At 38.3% G+C, this 22,018-nt stretch overlaps 1 protein-coding gene across 12 annotated transcripts in view; it reads right to left on the reverse strand.

The window, feature by feature from the left end:
- The window catches only part of DMD (dystrophin), a 1,926,267-nt gene that overhangs the window by 1,451,973 nt on the left and 452,276 nt on the right, over positions 1-22,018 (reverse strand). For all 12 annotated transcript variants that reach the window (XM_073357918.1, XM_073357881.1, XM_073357898.1 and 9 more), the window contains exon 7: positions 11,514-11,632. In XM_073357918.1, coding sequence (XP_073214019.1) covers positions 11,514-11,632 — 119 coding nt within the window. The remainder of the gene's footprint in view (positions 1-11,513; positions 11,633-22,018) is intronic.

The following is a 22,018-nucleotide window of genomic DNA, read 5'->3' on the forward strand; positions in this document are numbered from 1 at the left end:
ATTAGCAATAAATATTACATTTATAAAAGGTTATCTTCCATACTCCTGTGTTGCCCGTAAATTATAAATTTACTCCTAACATTCTCCAAAAAAATGTATAGTCCAGTTTTATTGATAAATGTTGTCAAGTTTAAAGGGTTCTTTGATTAATCTAATTAACTTTAATTAAAAAAGCACTACACATTAATACATATATTATGAAATTATTGTGAAACATCCGCACCCCCAATTTTGTGGAAAATGGGATCCACACCCAATTCTGAACATTATAGCATGGCTGGGTTATTTTTTTTCTGGTATTTAGTGTCCAAGAACTGTAGACAATATTAGGCATCTTCATTAATTATCTGGAAGAGGTAAAGACCATGACTATTATAACTAGCACTCTTAATTTTGTCTGGCATACTAAATTAGGAGGTCTAATAAATTCCAGTGAGGAGAGAGAATACACAGATGATTAAAGAGGTTCGAGATATGGGTAGGAAATAACAGGATTCAACCTGGATAAATGTTTTGAAACATTCATGGGAGGGATTTCTTTGGGAAACATTAGTGCTAGAACACACAGTCATTAACAACGGACAGAAAAGTATACATGAGCTTGCGTTGTGATACGATTTATTCTGGCATGCTTGTACAGTGATATGTCACAGAACAGAATGATGATACCTAGCAAATAGCATACTGAGTCAATCCAACAGGAGAAAAAATATTTACAATACAAAAACATTTAGTGAATTCAGAAAAGAGCAATAAAGCAAGATGGAGAATTTTGATAAGTCTACAAGTATTTGAAAGGAGTAAGCAGCAGGGGAGCAAGTCTGATTGTTTAAGGTGGACCAAGAGATTATCTCTAGGCGTAACGTGATGAAATTAAGCAAGGGAAAATTTAGAATGAATATGAGGTGGAATTTTCCGATGTTGAGCTAAATAGCCCTCTTTTGTACAAGTCCCCATTGGAGAAGGTCAGGAAGGAAGAAAAGCCCAGTGTTCTCATTGCAGCAGTTCTCCCACATATTTCCATTTGAAAGGGAGAGAGAGTTCTCACACCTTTCAAAGTAGAGGTTCAGGCCGCCGAATGTACAAATCTCAGGAGGTTCCCTGGAGGAAAGGGCCATGTGTTCAGGGGTCCTGTACCTCAGCATCTACCCAAAAACTACCCGCTCCACTATGTTTCCAGAGTAGGCATGCTACCACCAACTCTCCCAGCCTGGCTCCAGTGTAAAAATGCTACCCTTGCTGAACCCCCATCTCCATCAATTAAGAGGATTGCTACATTCTAGAGTAGCATTTAACAGTTAATGCAGCCTGAGGCATAGAGGAGAATTCTCCAATTCTGATCCCTAAGTCATCACAACGAAGCTTCTATGTTCAAATTTCCTATTCTCTTCATCCCTCATATTCTTAACCTGGGAACAGTTATATGATGGATAGCACATTTAGACCTGCGCCGTGGGGTGGAAATAATATTAACACTATTCACAATTGTCTTAGGTTAGATTTTATAACTAGAATACAACACAACTCAAATTTCATAGGCTGCATGTTTAAGTCTGGCAGTCAAAACAGAAAAGAAGTCAAAAGTTTAAAATATGCACATGTGCACATAAATGTCCCCAGTGCCCATTATTAGTTCTATCATGCAAATGCCTGAAAATAGAACTAAAAAATGACAGTTAACTGTACATAATGAAATACACTAAAGGTATTATCCTAATCATTTCCCAACTTCTATTCTTACAGTACGAGATATTTTATGGATGCTCTCATCATTATGGTCCTTATATATTTTGTTTTAATTCATTTCTTGTTTCACTAGTTTTATACATTTGGTCATATTGAATCATCTGCAGAGATACACACTTTAGTTAGATTGTTTATTATTTGTGCTACTGTATTAACGCTAAGAATTGTTTAATCATTACTAAAAAGAACACAAGTTCATGATATGAATATATTATATATGCTTCCTTTTCTTATGCACTTTTTACCTGTATCTACTCTTGAAGAATTGTGTATTTATTACTATAATAAATATAAATTGAAAACTGAACAGCATACTAGGATATATATAGCAGGAAACAATCATGCACTTGCAGGAGAGGAGATTATATAATGTGATCAAAGACGACATTTTCCATCTCTCATTTTTGTAATTATCTCACAAAGGGTCTCTAATGACTTTTCTGATTCAACCTCATGGACTCTTCCATTCTCCTTGACCGTTTTAACTTTCAATATCACTGATCACTTCCCTTCTCATGGATAACCAGGCACTGCCCCTCTATATACTGTGTCTGCAAACTGAATGATCTTCCAGTCCCAAAATGACAGACCTCCACCCTCTTCTCCTACATGAGCCACTTCATCCATGCCTAAAAGCTCTCATTGCCCAGTGGCCTCTTGACCTCCATTTCACAGAGGACAGGAGAATTAGTCCAGGACAAGTATAAATAAAAATCCCTCTGAAGGCCTCAATCATGCAACTCTTTCCATATAGCCACACTGCTGTTCCTGCCTGGAGACCAACTGACTGCAGTGGAGCTGCACACAGGTGCAATGTTGCACCAGTATGCAAAGATCCCAATCCAGGAAATCATTTAAGCACATGCTTAACTTTAAAGATGAAATGAGTATATTGAATTCAGTTCACAGCTTCATACATTTTAAGGCCGGAAGGGACTATTGTGACCTTCGCCAAAATGTTTCCGAGAGCATATCCTTTAGAAAAACACCCTGTCTTGGCATAAAATTGCCAGTGATAAAAGATCCACCACAACCTTTGGTAAATTGTTCCACCATTATAAATATTACACTTTATTTGCAGTCTGAGTTTCTCTAGTTTCAAATTTCAGCCATCAGATCACGTTAGACTGAAGAGCCTGGTGTTAAATAGGACTGTTCATGTGCTAAGCATGTCCCTGGATCATGGCTTAATGCAGGATCATGGTGGAAAGAGGGTGAAAATTTACATCTCCCAGTGCTTCTTACCTCATTTATATCCATTTCATGGGGCAAAATTCATCCTTGTGCAGACACTCAACACATAGCTTATATTTAAGTCACATTTAAGCCGCTTTAGTAGGGCATAGGCCTTGTGGACTCAGTTAAATTTCACCCTTAGAAGATCATCAGGGCATGGAACACTCTTTATATTTGTGTGCATGTCATGGAGCCCGTAGTCCTTCAAGGAGAATATTGCTGAACTTGTAAACTACACCTGGTAGAAGATGCATTAACCAATTAAGGATGGAGCAGCTGAATTCTATAAGAAAACTGCCTGAACAGGATAAGTAGGAATCTACTCAGATAGAAAAGGAGATCCCAGGTGAGAGAAAGTAAGAGAATTCTCTCCCAGCAGGAGGCCTGGACCACAGGAAGAAGTGTAGACTTCTGTAGGGAAGGAGCCCTGAGTTAAGGCTTGGAGATAACTGTGGGAGTCCAAAGAAAGACTGTCAAAACCCTGGAGAAAGAGACAGTAGGGGACCTCTACTTATTAGCTTGGGAAAAAGACCTTGTGAGTGCCTTTGAAGAGGTTCCACAGTATGGGGTTGGCTGTGGCTGGAGACTTGAACCACAGGAGTAGAGCTAACTGTTGTGGTGGGCCCATGGAACAAGGGGATCATGCATCCAGGGAAGCAGTCCTGGGATTGGTGTTCCAGAAGTGAAACAATGAACAGAAAAGATTCATAGGGAGTGGGGTAGGCTGCTGTGGGGGACCTGTGAGTTACAAGAAACAAATACATAAAAGTAAATAAAAGAGTCCAGCAGGCAAAAGTCTGTAGAGTCAGCACTCTGATAAAAATGAGAAAACTGAGTTGAGACCAGGAGGGATGAAGGACCTTTTGTTTATGCCAACTGGGACACTGGAGTACCCTGGAAAGGGTTTGACCTTCATGTGACTTAGCTGGAATGCTGAGCCACAGATGACATAGTGAGAGGCAGATAGCCTGTAGGAGGCACTGGAGCAGAAGATACTGCCAGCATTATGTATTGATGAAAGGGGGTACTCTAAGGGTATGCACACCCGACAACAGCACAATACCACTGAGCACACCGAATACATACATTAATATTTCTAATGGTAATTCAGAATATTTTTATATTCTTGCACCAGTAAGTGGTCGTTCATTTTTGATCTATAATACAGTAATTCCTTTGTTACTCTGACATACGGATATAATATACAGTAACTTTTGTTTCTAGGAACTCAGTGAATGCAGTGAGAAAGACAACACAGTCCACTTCTTTTGACCTTTCGGATTTCATGTCTTTTCAGATCTTTGCTCTTGGAATTTCTTTAATATATTTTCATTGGACCAAAGTATTTTCTCTGTATATTTTGAGACCAGCTACTCCACATACACTTTATTAAACTGGAAACGATTTAACAGGCAACATGTGAAATCAAGTATATAAAGTTCAAAAAGGGGACCCAATTTGTGGGAGGTCAGGTCTTCAATACAGAGCTATGTGTATCACTTAGTAGAGTGCACACAGGCAAACACTGTGTGTTTTAATACAGCTAAATGTAAATGTATACATCTAGGAACAAAGAACGTGGACCATACTTACATGACGGGGGACTCTCTATCCTGGGAAGCAGAGACTAAGATTTGAGGGTGATGATGGATAATCAGCAAAACATGAACTCCCAGTGCGACACACTGGCCAAAAGACCTAATGTGATCCTCAGATGCATGAACAGAATCTCAAGAAGGAGTTGAGAGGCTATTTTATCTTTGTATTTGGCACTGGTATGACTGTTCCTGGCTTACTGTGTCTAGTTCTGATGCCCACAATTCAAGAAGAATGTTGATAACTTGGAGAAGATTCAGAGAAGAGCCACAAGAATGATTAAAAGGATTAGAAAATATTCTTTACAGTGCTAGACTCAAAGAGCCCAGTTTAGTTAGCTTAACAAAGAGAAGACAAAGGGATGACTTGATTACAGTGTATAAGTACCTTCATGGGGAAGAAATATTTAACAATAGGCTCTTAAATCTAGCAGAGAAAGGCATAACATGACACATGGCTGGAAACTGAAGCTAGACAAATTCAGACTGGAAATAAGCCATGCATTTTAAACAGTGAGAGAAATTAACCATTGGAACAATTTATCAAGGGTCGGGATGGAGTCGTCATCACTGACAATTTTTAAATCAATAGTCTTAAGTTTTTTCTAAAATACAGGTTATAGGAATAATTTTTGGAATGTTCTGTGTCCTCTGCTATATAGGAGGTGAGCATAGATGATCACAGTGGTCTCTCCTGGACTTGAAATCTATAAATATATATGTAAACATATTATTTGTTTTAGGACTATAGAACAGTTCAATCTATTCATTTGACAGGTATGTGTTTTATGGACGTTTCCCTTTCAGTTCACATAATTTTTTTTTAAAGTGCCTGATCCTGTGACTGTTCCCTATGCATACCTATTACATTCAGTGGGAGATTAATTGTGCTGTATGATGACAGGAACAAATATAAATAGTTACTTATTAATGTGAGCTCGAGTGTGCTACTCAAACAATTTACAAAAGGGTTTTCTGCCCCACACATATTACTGCTTAATTTTTTTTAAGTGACATTTTCTATTCCATTCCTAGTCGATACATTGGGTATGACAACTACTTCTTAGTGACAGGAAAGTGCTAGAGAAAGTCAAGAAGAGAAGACGTGCTATGCCTTAGTCGTAACCCATTCTCATCCACAGAGGATGTCTGAAAACTATCACAACAAAGCATATTAATATATTTAAAGACCCACACTTACTATATGTGAGAATGGGTGAGAATATTCCCCCATCTTCAATATCCCATTTTGCTAAAACAGATCATAAGCTTCAATAAGGTCCCATTTACCTTGTATTCTGTTCACTTTTTAACTTTTCATTGGCTGGAGCAAACATCAGTGAAACAGGCAGCAGAGTCTTGCAGGAAAACTTAAAGGTGAGGATATAAAACATTCAGGGAAGCTCAAACTGAAACAATATGTAATTTCATGGGGCACTTCCTTATAGCCATCATTCTTGTTACCAATACATTGCCTATTGACTCCTTTACCAACAATTTGGTGTCTTCTAAAACAATTTGCATGCATCTTTGTTCATATCATAACAATGAAGTCATATTTTCAATTCCAAATCTCTATTTCTATAGCTAAATGACATTATGATTGAAATACAACACTGCACTTGGGGAAACATCACCACAGTTTCAATATTTTCAGATATCTCCACATGCTTTGTAAGGACCTTAAACATTTCAATACTCAGGGATATTAGTTAACTATATTAATTGATGATTCTTCTTTGTGGCATATTCACACAAAATAGGTCATTAAGTCATAGTTTATTCAAATGCTTTCCTGCTACTCAGAAGCAATCATAAAAACTAACATGAAAGCGTCCTTAAAAGTAATCAAAAGCAAAAGTGGATGGTAAACTTTACTGAGAAATACAATGATCAGCCTGACAAAATTAAGCAGCCGCATGGTGAAGTTATCACAAATTCTTTTTCTTTACAAGTTAAGCAAATACAAGAAAAGCAGGGAAAAATAGAGCATCCGTTACAGCCTGAAGTTTCATTTAAAAACACTTCCTTTTCCACATAGTATGAGTAGATTTATCATCACCTCTTTGACCTGTGAGCTATTTAATTATGTATAAACTACTTCACAGTCAATAATTTACAGGTTTTAATAGAAATATTAAGTGACTTGAAGGGTATTGCATTAGTAAGAAGCTGTCAAAAACAGGACCTTCATCTTATCAGTAGGATCTTTTAAAACGAAAAGTGTGTTTTAATTTTCTAGAAAAGCAATTATGAAAGAAGTTTTAACATATATCACAATGGAGTTACAGATTAAACACATACAAATTCAGCATTCCAAGTGGGTATTACAAACCCACCCATATTAGATAAAATGGCTATCACTGTAGTTATAGCTTGCCCTCAAAAATAATGGTAAAATACAGGTATATGGCTATGCACATTCAATACCACCTAGTCTCATTTTCAAAATTGTGTTAGGTACTGAAGACAGATTGCTATTCCATTTCCTTCACTCAGACTGCAATATGTAGCAGCATAAAGAAAAAGAGCAATTAGAATTGTGCTTATAAGTGAAGTATGGCTTTTGTAATGTTATACCACTTCCACTGGTTGTCATGTTTCCACAGCAATGAATGCTTATAGATTAGTAAAATCAATGTGTTAGGACATGAAACAGTGTTGTGGGGAATAATTCAAACCCTGCTCTTGTATATATTTTAAAGGGCGTATTTAGGTATATCCACTTAAACATTTTCATTAGGAGTTGTTAAAAAGCCTTTTCTATTCAAGACAGTTCCCTCTAGATTAATATTTTGTCTCTGGTTGCTGTGACATGGCCATTTTGGAAATTGTGTTAGAGTGACCCACAATATGCAGAAACCATCAATTCTATTAGAAACAGCAATCACCTAGGAGACCATTCAAGTTGGCCAAATGCAGAATATCCTGATAACCTTGATGATAAATGTCAATATTCCATGCAATCTTCATCCATTTGGTAGGCAGTGCTGAGGTAGCCTCAAAACAACTGAAATGTGGGTTCACTATAGATGCGGATATGAAATGCCTAGATCTTTTGAGTCTAGCAACATTACACTGTACTTCTTGCTGGGATGGAAATACCAAGAAAACAGTGTGGCCAGAACCCAAATACGCAAAATACAAAAAAATAATTGTGTGGGAACTTTTTGAGTCTCAGAAAAGGAGTGACTTTGCTTCACTTCATACTTTGCATGAAGGCTGAAGGTAGGTTTTTTGTTTTTTTAAATTACCTAGACTTAAGAATGGTAAGAATCCATGAATTAGCATATGCATGTTTACTGTACTTATTGCATTAAATTTGAAAAAAAATTAAAAAGTTCAGCGGTATCTCAAAATTACCTTGAAAACCAGTCCCATCACTCTCCTTTTCCCTTACCAAAGATATCCCTAAAAAACACGACTTGAAAACCATGGTACATTCTTTTGGACATGCCATTGGTCATCTTATAAATCTATTTTTAAATATTAATAGTGAAAAATTTAATTAACCTGGCAACTGGATGACTCAGAGCTTTGACAACAGGAATGGAGGCTCCTCCAGATCTACTTTTATTGCCCGCTTGCGTGTCAGACTTCAGAAACCATTCTAATTTCCCAACAACTGATAGTGACCTACCAACAGCGGAAAAGCCAGTCAGACTCTGATGAGCTTAAAACCAAGAGATACTAAAAGTATATGGTTGAACAGACAGAGCCCAATAATAATGTTCTACAACCAGTAACTTTATTGCTGTGAATTCTACAACTTTTACTTTTATAGACACTTTATCTAGATCTATTTTGAAATTTGGAACCACAAAGGGGAATGAAGGGAAAACCCATTTCCTTCCTTAAAATATATATAATAAAATAATAATAATAATAATATAATCACAAAGATACACATTTTTCTTGTGCTGATGTAGCAGAAATTCCCAGGTTCTACCAAGCAGCCTTCCTGAATGCTATCAGTAGTACAAACTGCAACCGCTGTCTGATATCTCATCTGAAAAATATCAACAATGTCCTCTGAACACATTTCCATGCCTTATAGTATTCAAGGAGACAACTGTCTTTCCACAGTATATTCCCTTGATGGGTATCCTGTATGGGATTGAGCTCTAGAAGATAAGTGAGAAAACTACCTATATCAGTACTGGGTACATATAGTACAGGAAGAGCGGGCTGATTTACTTATGAAATATTGGGTAGAGATTTTTTTTCCTCCCTTCATTGAGCTATAGATAGAAATTTTATGTGATAAATGCATATAAAGCAATTCGTTTGTGTAGAATCTAGTACTGTGATATAGCAGCACACAGAATCAAGATCAAACAGAAAAAGCTATCAAAGGAAAAACTCATTGTGTCTCATTATCACCTAATAAAGGTTCAAAGAACTCATAACACCACTGCAAACTAGGGAGAAAACCACTGAAGACATGAACAGATTAAATGATAGGTTTCAGAGTAACAGCCGTGTTAGTCTGTATTCGCAAAAAGAAAAGGAGTACTTGTGGCACCTTAGAGACTAACCAATTTATTTGAGCATGAGCTTTCGTGAGCTACAGCTCACTTCATCGGATGAAGTTGTATGAGACTACATAGTAAACCATTAGGGAAGTGAACAGTTATTTAGTCCAAAGACAACTGCACAGATATTGTTGTAGGACTAATACAAGTAGGCTCAATCCCAGCAGGCACAAGTTCATTAAAGAAAAGAACCATATTTGTTTATTGCTAGAGGGGAGCACACAAACAGCAACACAAGCATCAGGAGGTGAAATGCCACATTCACTCAGAATCAGTTCCTGAACCAGGAGGAGTCAAACTTTTATGGGAAGAGCTGCATCCTCTGAAGATGACAACCTACATGGATTTTTTTTTCATTTTTCTACTAAATCCTTGGTGACAAGAACTCATCTAAAATCAACACACTATACAGAAAGGGTATTTCCCCTGTCCTACTTAATGCTATGTCTAAAGGCAAGATATGATGTTCCGAGTCAACAAGTCATTGTTTAAACATTTTTAGCACCATATTAAACTGAATAGTAAAACACAAGTTAAAGTAAGCAAGATCAATAGAACCATAGGGGCATTTTGGTAAAATACTGAAAAGTTTATCATCCTCCCCCCATCCAAAACTGCAAAAGAAATAATATGAAAACCACTGTACTTCACAGGACACCCATTTTATTTATTGGGTTAGCCTGACTACTTATGATGAGTATGTATGAAGAAGCAAGTGAAATATCTGAGTCCAGAAATATTATGCAAGTAGTACCAATTAAATATCAAATTATGTTAAGTATTAACATATTTGCTGTATATTTATGGTATACTGTATTTGGGTGCTTGTTCATAAAAAAAACAACAAAAAAAAACCAATTTGGTTAAAAGTAGTAAAACTATTAATAATTACAGCTATTGAGAAATCATAGGTAAAATAATCCTTTTGCAGTTACACCACTATTTAAATTAGTTAAGGAATGCCAGAATCCCTCAGTTATCAGCAAAAAAGTATGAAAAACAGAAGCTTTGTGTGCATCTCAGCCATCTCCAATTACCGTGTTCTGTAGTAATATTTTTATGTAAATATAATTTCTATATGCTGTACCTATTTAAGTTTTAAAATGAATTGCTGAATTTAAATGACAAGATAGTCATAATCTGTATTTCCATCATATTTCAGGTAAAAATTATCATCATCAGATATTCACAAAATCTGAATGGTGAGGAGTAGGTGCCAGGAAAAAAAAATCAATATATTTTTCACTGATGGAATCTCAAAGGATAGTATGAAGTCTTTAAATATCTTAGCCTCATAATCATAAATCTCTTGCAATAGAAGGTCACTGTGAATCAAACAGTCGCACTTAATCAAGTAGCAAAACCCAAAAGGTGTGTTTGATAAAGTGATTTTGTTCACAAAAGAAATACTTAAAAAGGCAGAAGATGCACAGAAAGAGACCTTAATAGTAGATGCATAATCTTGTGCACTATATTCTATGATGCATAAATTACCAATACAATTAACTGTTGGTAATGCATGTTTTATTGCAGAAATTTAACAAACCAACTTATAGAATTGCCTGCTTTAAAACACACTTCTACTATAACAAATTATTTATTACTTAAAGCAACCCCATCACACTAATCACCAATAAAATGGAAAAGTATGTATGACAACCACCTGTATACATGGGAACTAAAAATATTGAGAGTATAATTTCTGTGTAACCAGATTGTAAAATCCAGCCTGACGAATACAAATGCACTTCTGTGTTTTTAGAATAGGCTTTGGCAGGCCCTGCTTAGCTCAACTATTGCTTGAATTTTACATCACCCCACAACAGGTATTTGATTTTTTTTTTTTTTTTTAAAAAGAAGCTGTTTAATAGCAACCCATGGGCACATTATACAACGGCACAATCCAAAAAATGTCTGCCCCATGAAGATACTCAAACATACATACTCCTCCTACTGTTTCAAGCCAGTCACCATTAGCATCAAAATACTGTAGAAACATAGGCCAATACTTTAAAAGGTGGGTGGGTCTAAAGTCTGAATCCGTATTTAGGCCAGATTTTCAAAGGTGCTGAACACCTGCAGCTCCTCCTATGGACAATAAGAGCTGTAGGTTCTCAGAACCTTGGGCCGGGGTTGGGAGGAGAGAAATCAGCCCACTTATTTAGGTAGCTAACTTCAAGTGCACACATTTGAAAATTCTGGCCAATCTGAATGTTTTGACCTAAATCCTTTAGTTCTGGGGAGTTTATATTATACTATTTTAATTGAGAGAGAACTTAATCTTGAATTTATGCTACTTCTGAAAACATTAACTCCTGGTACAAAGAGGTCAAATTCATTTTCAATCACATACACAAAGAGTTGATGTTTAGCTACAAACTAGTGCATGATTGCCACTAACCTTCAGGATCAAGGAGTTTCTCAATACCCAAGTGCCGTTTGGCAGTGTTGAAGGCATGGTCTAACCGTTTTACAGCTGACTGTTGGCAAGCCACACTGTTCCAATCAAACAGATCTGGCCTAAGGGGGTGGGGGGGAGGGGAGGAGAAGGAGAAAAAAAGAAAAGCACAATTATCACTCAATTTTTATTTCCCTGTGACATTTAATTTAATTCTAGATTTTGATGGTTTCCGACAACAAATTTTATATAAAAATACATAAATCTCAGCAGAATACAATGATGTAAATTCAACCAAACAAGTCAGCTGATCAGTGAAGCAGTAGAGCACAATTTAAGTGTTTCATAAACAGAGGCAGAACCACTAAGATTGAATTACAGTTTAGATATACAATCTACGGCCTTGTATGATCACTTGTAGCATTTACAATATAAATATTTTTAATACTTTGCTAGCCTTGATACTTCAAGTAAGAGGTATCCATGGAAATCTGAATTTCTTATCAGGCAAACAGAAAAGAAAGTTTAACCTGGTATACTGAAGTTTAATCACTGTGCATATAATATGGAGAAACACAACACAATTACATTATTCATGACCTGTATATATACACAATGTTCTAAAATCAAAGATTTAAATACAGAATTTTACTTTGGAATAAATCAGAAAGGCTATCTGCTAAAGTTAAAAGCCTGTGAGTGGGGTTGGCATACGTAATTGTGTTATTTAATAAATAAAGGGAAATTTCAATTTTAAAAAGTCTCTCCAGTTAGAATCCTCTGAAGGCAAAGCAGTAGGCTATGTTTTAGTGAAACAAAAATCTATATCCTACTGAAATGGCCTCAGCTAAGCAGAGGCAACGGATACTATTTATTTACTAACAGTTTTACCAATTATTCAGTTACCTATACTCTGATGTTTTTCTGGGTAGGAAAAGGGTGATTTTCATGGTCGCTCAAAAGCGGCACTATAAATTGATAAAACTACTGAACTGTGTGTGTGAGTGAGTGTGTGTATTTAATGTGCCTGTCACTGTATATAATTGACCTGACAATTATACAAATATCAGTAAACAGAAGTCAAATGAGCTCCTAATGAGATTTCACCTTGCATACAGTACTGGTTGCTTATCCTTATAAGTTTAAGGATAAGCCTTATGAATTTGCATGATGGCAACAGTAAATTTGGGTGAAACTTGGATGATGGCATCAATGTGGTTACTGTATCAATATACTGACATGGAATTTTTTCATATGTCCACATTTGTAGTCTGAACACTTTAGATCTCTCTACTGTTGTTTTGTACAGGCTTTAATGTTAAAAGTCAATCACATTTACCCAATGCTTTCAGGATCAGGCTCTAAGTACAAAAAAAAGTGTGGAGGCTGAGATCACTACAGTGGCATACACTGAAGGCTGAGGGTTTTGTTGCATGGAGAGAAATTTGCAGCCTACATGCATGTGGTAATCAGTGGTACATATGGGTCAGAATTCTATACTTCACCTTACTTGATGCTTTCTGTGTGTTTCAAAGTTTTCACCACATGAGCAACTGTATGTGTCATTTGGAGCACATTTTAACTGTTACCTAATAAAGTTTGCTTGGGTTAATTAAAAACTAAGTTTATAGGACACTGAATACAGCACTTAAACATGCACTTCCCTAATCAGGTTTCAGAGGGGTAGCTGTGATAATCTGCATCAGCAAAAACAAAAGCTTATGCCCAAATAAATTTATGAGTCTCTAAGGTGCCACAAGGACTCCTCGTTGTTCTTCCCGAATCAGTTGAAGAAGAGGGATCATTCTTGAATACATACATATTTTTAGGCTAATATAGTATTGTCCCACTTTTAGCTGGGAATCATCTTGAATTCAGAATGATACCCTGGATCTTCAGTTTCATCCATCTTCTGAATGATGGGTGTCCGGAGATTTTGAATATGACGGACCCATGTAAACCAAGAGACACTGGCATTCTGTCTTCTGTCAGGGAGAACTGTCATAAGACACCAGGAGGATAAGAAGGCCATTGATTTTTGAATGTTTCAGAAAGACTTGTAGCACAAAATCAATCCGTTTGAACTCAAGGGTTGCAGAAAGGAGCATGTACTGGAGAATGACAGTATAGGACTCAGGCTCATCTTCTAAACTAACTGTATAGTTGGCATGTATCTACAGCTACTCTTTTTTTCTAAGGTATTGCATACCTATCAAGTAAAAGAGTACCTCTGAGTACCAAAGGGTTGGAACAAGAACTTAAAATAGGTCACTGACTGGATGATGAATCTTCACTCTCACAGTAGAACATAATGATGTAGAGAGAGAGGATCACCTTATTCTAATGTAAGGGGACCTTACAAAGAACCATCAGCTTTACACTGCAAAATGAAAATCTCATTCACAAACACGAAGTTTAAAAACAAAAATTGAAAGGTTAACCTTCAAAAGAGTTCCTCCTACTTCAACAAATATCTCAACTTTCAGCTTTTTTCCCTTTGTCAAAACAGAGTGGCCCCAGCAGCAGAATATGAATGTCAATTTCAAATGTCATCTTTTCAGTATGATGTCTTTTTTAAGACCGCTCATGGTCTATATTCAATGGCTGATGCTGCCAAACACAATCCCACAAGATTGAGGTTAAATAAAAGGGTTTAAAAAGTCTGTTATAACTTATTAAAGTCACAAAAATAAAAAACAAATAGTGGTGCCACTAACAACTATTAACTTAAGCTTAAAATACTTAGTTAAATGGAGAAGAGTTCTTACTCTCAGGAGGAGACTGGTAGATTATTTCTTCATGCTTTTTTTTTTAAATAATTAAAAATTCTCAACTTTGATCCACTCCCTATGTGCTGTTCAGCTGTTACCTCCTCATAAGAGCCCTTCTCGGATTATCTCAGACATGGAGGAAGTACCAGCAGCCAAGAAGCTGTCAGAGCTCACGAGCACCTCCCTCTCCACAGACTCCAGAGCAGAGACACATTGGGGGTATCAGAAGTGGTTGAATTGTGATGAGCTCCAACTATCCCCAAGCTGTGGTTTGATTCCTATGGGACCAAATGCGGGTGAGAAAATTTAGAGCAGACCCCATGCTACCCTAATTTGCTCCAGGGCTCAAGTAGTGCACAGTAACAGGGAGCCATAATTGACTGCCTGATAGACCCATATTTGGGCATGGGAGTGTATCTGACCCAAAGGATCCAACCTGATCCAAAGTGCTGCAGCAAATAAACACTGCTCAGTCACAGTAATGATGTCTTAGGGTTAATCAAGAGCCAAAGCAGATAAAAGGACCAGAGAAATTTCAAATAGTAGAAGCCAAAAACAATTACATTAAACTATGAAGATTTTTCAGTGGTAACATCTGTAGCTTCTCATGCAATAACACAAACAAGTTCTGCAAAATATTACATATACAAGGGAATCAGCTGTTAAACCACGGAATGACAATTTGTTTAGATGTTGTTCAATTACATTAGCTATGGCAGGAAGCAGAAAGTATCAAAGACGGTACAGTATTATTCACTGAAAGTGTGACAAGGTTAAGAAAACCCAGCCATTACATTAAGAGGGAAATCAAAGCCAGGGATAAGGCCAACTGCAAAAATACCCAAAGCAGCAAGGTATGAGAGGAGTAAACAAAGAAGAGATGTTCACTTCCCAGTAACTATCATTATTTTTCCCTAATGTAACTTTTTCCCAAGTCACAGTCAAACATCTCACACAAATCACTATAAATAGACATTTTCAAGATAAATGCAGAAGCTGAATGTATCTTGGACATCCAGATTTTTCTCTCTCACAGAGTATCACCCCTATTCCAGGTTTGTCAAGGAGGGCTTAAAAATTAATTCCAAATAACGAACAAATAGGAGTAAACATCACTGATGGAAACAGGGACTAAAAGAAAAAAAACAAGCAACAAGGGAGAGGGAACAGATATGGCTCTTCCACATTTGGCCTTTTTTCTTTATGCACTGGAGACATGCTCAGGCAAATCAATAAGGTTCTTCCATACGGGCACAGATTAAAATAAAATGTTCACCAGTCAGGGCTGGCTCTAGGCACCAGCAAAACAAGCAGGTGCTTGAGGCGGCACATTTCTAGGGGCGGCATCCCGGTGCCGGCCATGCCGCCCCTAGAAATGGGCCCCCGCCGCCCCAGCTCTGCCTCCGCCTGCTCCCCTGAGTGAGCCGCCGCCACTCCACTTCTCCCCCCTCCCTCCCAGGCTTGCCGCACCAAACAAGTGTTTGGCATGCGGCAAGCCTGGGAGGGAGGGAGGAGCCGAGCAGCGGCCCACTTGGGCGAGCTGGGGTGGGGAGCGGTTCCTCTACCCCCCCAACCCTCACTCCCCTCCGCTCCACCTGTTCCCCTGAACGCGCTGCTTCTCCCTTGCCTGAGAGCAGCAGTGGGGGAACCGCAGGAAGCAATAGCGGGGGGCGGGGAATGCCACACACCTGGGGGAGGAGCTGGGGCTGGGGATTTGGGGTGGAGCAAAAAGCGGCGGCGGCAAAAATTTTTTTTGCTTGGGCCGGCAAAAATCCTAGAGCCGGCCCTGTCACCAGTACAAACCGAGTCTTCCTGTTGGGTGGGCAGAAGCTACTATACACACAAGACAGTAGAACCTCAGTTATAATCTACCACACCCCTCACCTGGAACCAGGAATATACAGTCAGTTGGCAGCAGAGATCCTCCCTTCCTCCCCCCCACACAAAAAATCTGTGTTATACATAACTACTAAAATAATATAGGGAAGTTCAAAAAAAAATTGACAAGGTAAGGAAACCGTTTCTGTGCTTCCGCACATTAAACTTTCAAAGCTGTATTAAGCCAATGTTCAGCCGTAAGCTTTTAAAAAGAAAAAACATAACATTTTTCTCAGAGTTACAAACATTTCACAGTTATGAACAACCTCCATTCCTGAGGTGTTCATAACACTGAGGTTCTACTGTGTACGTTTTTGATCTCTTATCTGAACAGCCAGGTTTTCATTGGCATTCTGACCCTGTCTGCAGCAGGAAATCTATTGCTGGCTAACTGTTTAGGCTCTTCAGGCACACTGATGCCAGGCCTTTAAGTATGGTATCATTTGGTGAGGGGAAAATTAATAGGATATCTTCAGTTCCATAGCAGTTCAAACAAATTAGGAAGTAGCAACTTAAGAAATTTGTGGGTTGCCAAAGGGACTTGTGAGAATAAAAACATGTTCACACTACTACAGTTTTTCTGTTGGCTTTACTTCAGCTTTCTGTTTAGTTTCCTGAAAGCAAACCTCTCTCTCCCCAGTTCATTTCTAGTCTGCACTGTACAGTTTTTTTTAATATGTAGTACTCCTCTTCCCCTCTCTGTCCCCAAGAAGCAGAGGCAGCTGCAGTGAACTGCTTCTTTCTAAGGCACTTGCCTGGCCTGAGTTCAGGCATTTTAAGGAAGCAGATGTGCAGGAAGCTAATGAATGCCACTTGTTTTCACCGAACTTCCTGATTAAAAATAGTCCCAGGGCCAGGGTAAGTTTGGTACTAGGGATATAATATAAAAGGCAGATATTCCTTTAAAGCCATTCGGGGAAACCTGGCTGAAGGGATTTAAAAAAGAAACAAAACAAAACTCAGCTCTCCTGGAGTCTCACTGTGGAAGTGAGAGAAGATGAATTAGTAAGAGCTGAACACGAGCTCCCAATGTGATGCTGTGGCAAAGAAAAACAAATGCCATCCTGGGATGCATAAACAGGGAAATCTCAAGTAGGAGGAGAGACAGTTATTTTACCTCTGCATTTGGTGACTGCTTCTGCAGTAATGAGTCCAGTTTCAGTGCTCACAATTCAAGAAGGATGTTGATAAACTGGAGAGAGTTCAGAGAAGAGCCAGGAGAGTGATTAAAGGATTAGCAAGACAGGGTGGGTGAGGAAATACCTTTAATGGTATCAACTTTTGTTGATGAAAGAGACCAAGCTTGTGCAAACAAGAAAGGATTAGAAAACATGACTTATAGTGATAAATTCAAAGAGCTCCATCTAGTTATTTAAAAAAGAAGGTTAAAGGGTGACTTGATTACAGACTGTAAATATCGACAAGGGAAATAAATTTTTAACTTTGGGCTCTTCAATCTAGCAACAAAAGATATAACATGATCCAATGGCTGGAAGATGAAGCTAGACAAATTCACTTTGGAAATAAGCATTGAAATTTATGCATGAGAGTAAACAAACATTGGAACATGTTATCAAGGTTTGTGGTGGATTCTCTACCTCTGAGAAATTTTTAAACCAAGATTGGATTATATTTTTTTCTCTAAAACATATGTTCTATGAATTTCTATGGCCTGTGTTACACAGGAAGTTAGAGCAGATGATCAGAATGGTCCCTCCTGGCCTTGGAATCTATGAAAGAGGAACACATTACTGAGCAACCAGACTAGTCTGTAGCCTTGAACCTTAAGGGTTGAGGAAAGGGATCCTAGGACAATGACAACCATCAAAACCCTTATATTTACTGTTAACTTGTATGTCGAAGCAGATTGTGCCTCTTCAGCATGGTTGACTCCTGCTGTGTTTGATATCAACAAACCACTTTGTTCAGAGAATATCATTTTGATTTTAGCTTTCTATGCAGGAAACCTACGCTTTAGGATAACATACATGCCAATGCTACACAAGGATATGTACCCTGAAAATAAACTACCAGCATATCTCTCTGTCTCTCAGGAGTCAAAGAAGAGCAACTGTGCAATAGTCTGTTAAGTGCAGACAAAGTGTCAGTAGAGAGAAGGAGATTATACACCTCGGGACCTCTACTCCAAAAAGCCTCTTTAAAATAACCAGAAAATAGGGTATGAGAAATATCTGCTGAGCACAAAGCAGGGTAACAATGCAATTTAAAAAAAAAAAAAGAGGAGGAGGAAAGGAAGAAATCATATGAGGGACTGGAGAGTTGGTCAGGAATGAGCACAGTAGCCTCTGGATGTACTATATGTGTGCATTCAGCTGCTCATAGAGGTGTCTCACTTCTTCCAACTCCAGCAAGAGGGAGTCAATATTCCTACCCACCAATCTCATTCGGTTACGTACCACACGGCTCTCTGAATCTTTTCAAAGTTCTAATTGGCAGGGAAAACATTAGATAAGCTGCATAACATGGCTGTCAGATAAGGGATAGCTTCACCAAATTCTCAAAGAGCACTAAATTTTTTAAATTATTAATAAATGTAGTTATTTTATAATCAAGCATAGCAGAAGGTGGACAAGTAGAATTTGTGCCAGGGCTGATATATTTTCATGACAATTTTGCAAGGGTACTTTAACTCCTTACTTTTTCACCTTTCCTGTTGTTGCTTCAGATACTGGGGGCAGAAGTGGTTGGTGGGTCTATGAAAGAATAAAATGTGGAAGGTCCCTAAGATATCAGACTTTTATAAACAGAATAGAGATAAGGGTATAAAAGACATTACAGAAGGATCTGTGCTAGGACTCAGAACACTGAGGAATGGATAACTATCCAGCCACTAAAATAAACCCCTAAACCTCTCATGCAAGGATCTCAATGGAGTTTTACAAATAATATTGCTAGGCTAAATTATCTGTTTGAGATAAGTATTTACACATTCAACAGGTAAGTGAAATGAGGCACAGAGAAAGGCATCAAATGCTGGGGTAATGGGTGAAGCATAAGGCCTCAAAAGGCATGACTAGCTTGAAATGATATGGCACGTTAGTGGCACTGCAGAAGCAAGAATAGAACTCAGGAGTCCTCCCAATCTTCTGCTGTAACCAGTGAAGCACATTTCCACTTCCTTTGTATTTAGAGAAATAAACTAACGAAGTATATGGACACAACTGTTGCCCAATGATCATGTAACAGAAAGTGGGGCTCAGCCTGAAACATGCTGAAAGTATAAATCAATAATGCACTCATTATTACACAGTAAGTGTATACTGTGTAATGTATACTTATGTATATTTTAAAAGTTATGTCTAATCATTTCAAACTGATTTGCCAGATCTACTGGGAGTCACCAAAAATAACTTTTCAAAAAATATTATAATTGAAATCACAGTAAAATGGTATTTCTAAAACCTTTCTGCATACTGTATGTGATGTTTTCTGATGTGTAGAATGCTAAATCTATTTGTTGAATTACAATTTAAAAATATGAAAACTCAGCTGAACATCTCTGCTCTGGTGGAATACAAAACAAGATCCTGTAGTATGTTTTAGAAAATATTTCTTCGGAACAAGAAAAAAAGGATGATGCTTTTAAAGGGAAAAAATATTGGTAGAAATAGAATAGGCTGCTTTGCATGTGCTATAGAACTAAGCAGACAGTAAAATGTTCTTAATGGATTACTATTGTATTCAGAAAACCATTCTTAATACTGTTCCATAAAAATAATATTATGAGGTGCAAGTGAAAGAAGATGGAGTTTTAAAATGTGGCACTTCAGAAACAATATTTATGCCTAATTCCCATTAATGTCAATGGGAATTTATATGAAAGTTTGTAGTAAAAATTCCAAAGGTTAAAGTTTCTGAACTATGTTGGGTATTACGGGATGTCTTCTTTTTCTTTGCTTGTTGTTTCTCCACTTTTGTGCAAAGGATAGGATTGGAGCAGTACAAGTGGTTTGCCAAAAAAAAAAAAAAAAACTAGACCCACATTGGTCACTCTGTTTAAGTTAATCACCAAGCTATGTTTCCATCATTCACTCAGCCTCTCTCCTTATCACCTCTAATTCATGTCCAAGGAACAGTCATCAAAGGGCATTTTTACATGATGATTGTTCATTCACATTAATATAAGGAAAATCACAGCAGGTTCATGGTTTGCTGAATGGTTAGTACTTGATTTTCAGCAAAGTGGAGTACTCAAAATTCCAGTCAATGGGAGCTGTGGGTACTCAGCAGTTTTCAGGCAGGAAAAGCTTGTGCGCATATGTATGCACAGGGCCCTACCAAATTCGTGGCCATGAAAAACATGTCACACACTGTGAAAACTGGTCTTCGGTGTACTCTTACCCTATACTATACAGACTTCATAGGGGAGACCCGCATTTCTCAAAGGGGGGTCCCGATCCAAAAGGGGGTTGCAGCAGCATTGCAAGGTTATTTTGGAGCATTGTGATATTGCCACCCTTACTTCTGCACTGCCTTCAGAGCTGGGTGTCGGGACAGTGGTGGCTGCTGGCCAAGGGCTCCGCTCTGAAGGCAACAGCACAGAAGTAAGGGTAGCAATACTATACCAGGCCATCCTTACTTCTGCGCCATTTCTGCTGGCAGCGGCGCTGCCTTCCGAGCTGGGCTCCTGGCCAGCAGCTGTTGCTCTCTGGCCGCCTAGCTCTGAAGGCAGCGCCACCACCAGCAGCACACAGAAGTAAGGGTGGCAATACCACAACTGCCCTAATATAACCTTGTGACACCCCCCACACACACACACTGTCCCCTCGTGTGTCAGGATCCCTACAAGTACAAGACTGAAGCTTCAGATTTAAATATCTGAATTAATGAAATTTAGGATTTTAAAAATCCTATGACCGTGAAATTGACCAAAATGCACCATGAATTTGGTGGGGCCTTATGCATGTGTAAAGAATCCATGCCTGAATATGCAATCAGTCAGTACAGTCAATGGTGCAGCTTGAACCAAAGACAACCTTCTACCGGAAAAAGCAGGAGCCCCTATCACTTGAAGTGAAAAATGGCATGTTTAACTGCCAGATTGCAGCAGACTGCATAATCTCTGGAATCAGGCACTATGAAGATATGATTGCATGCTTACACACTAGGTAATTTTCCACATGAATGGATTCAGCATATGCAGTATGTGCTTCCACTGAACATTATTCCCTATACAGAAGAGAACATTCACTTTTTTGAACGTCTGGGCCACAGATGCTTGTTTACTAATGGGCTCTGAAAGTGAAACAGAGAAGGGGATAGGTCCAGTGGAGAAGTAGGGAGAGAAAGGGAAAGGAAAAGCCAGGAGAGAGGGGATGGGAAAAGAGAGGGGTGGCAGAAAGCACGATAGGGAGAGAAAGAATGGGATAAACCAGTGGTGGAGAAGAAAAAAAAAACCCAGGATGGGCCTGATGGGGTGAGAGAGAGACAGAGAAATGGAATAAGGCATTAGGGAGAAAGACAATGGGATGGGGAATATTGAATAAGATGCAGGGATGGGAGAAGGTGAATGAGACAAATGAAGGGTCAAATAGGAATGGAGAGTGAATGACAATAGCTAGACCGAATTTCAGGGAAGAGATCAGAAATGGAAGAGAATGGACACAAGTCCATGTGTATGGGGAGAATGAAGAGGCTGCACTCACAAGTGTTATACTCTGTAAACCTGTTATTCCACACACAGAATGTACAAAAATAATAGAGGGAACAATGGTTGAGATCCAACATCCCTCTGACAGCTCATCTGCACCTAGAGCAAACTGCAGTGCTGATAGACCACCCTAAGAATGTTTTTCTTTTGACAGTTGCTAGATTGGTCCTTCAGAATATTGAATGAGG

Source organism: Lepidochelys kempii, chromosome 1 (genome assembly GCF_965140265.1).
Source record: "Lepidochelys kempii isolate rLepKem1 chromosome 1, rLepKem1.hap2, whole genome shotgun sequence".
In the NCBI taxonomy this organism is placed as follows: Eukaryota; Metazoa; Chordata; order Testudines; family Cheloniidae; genus Lepidochelys; species Lepidochelys kempii.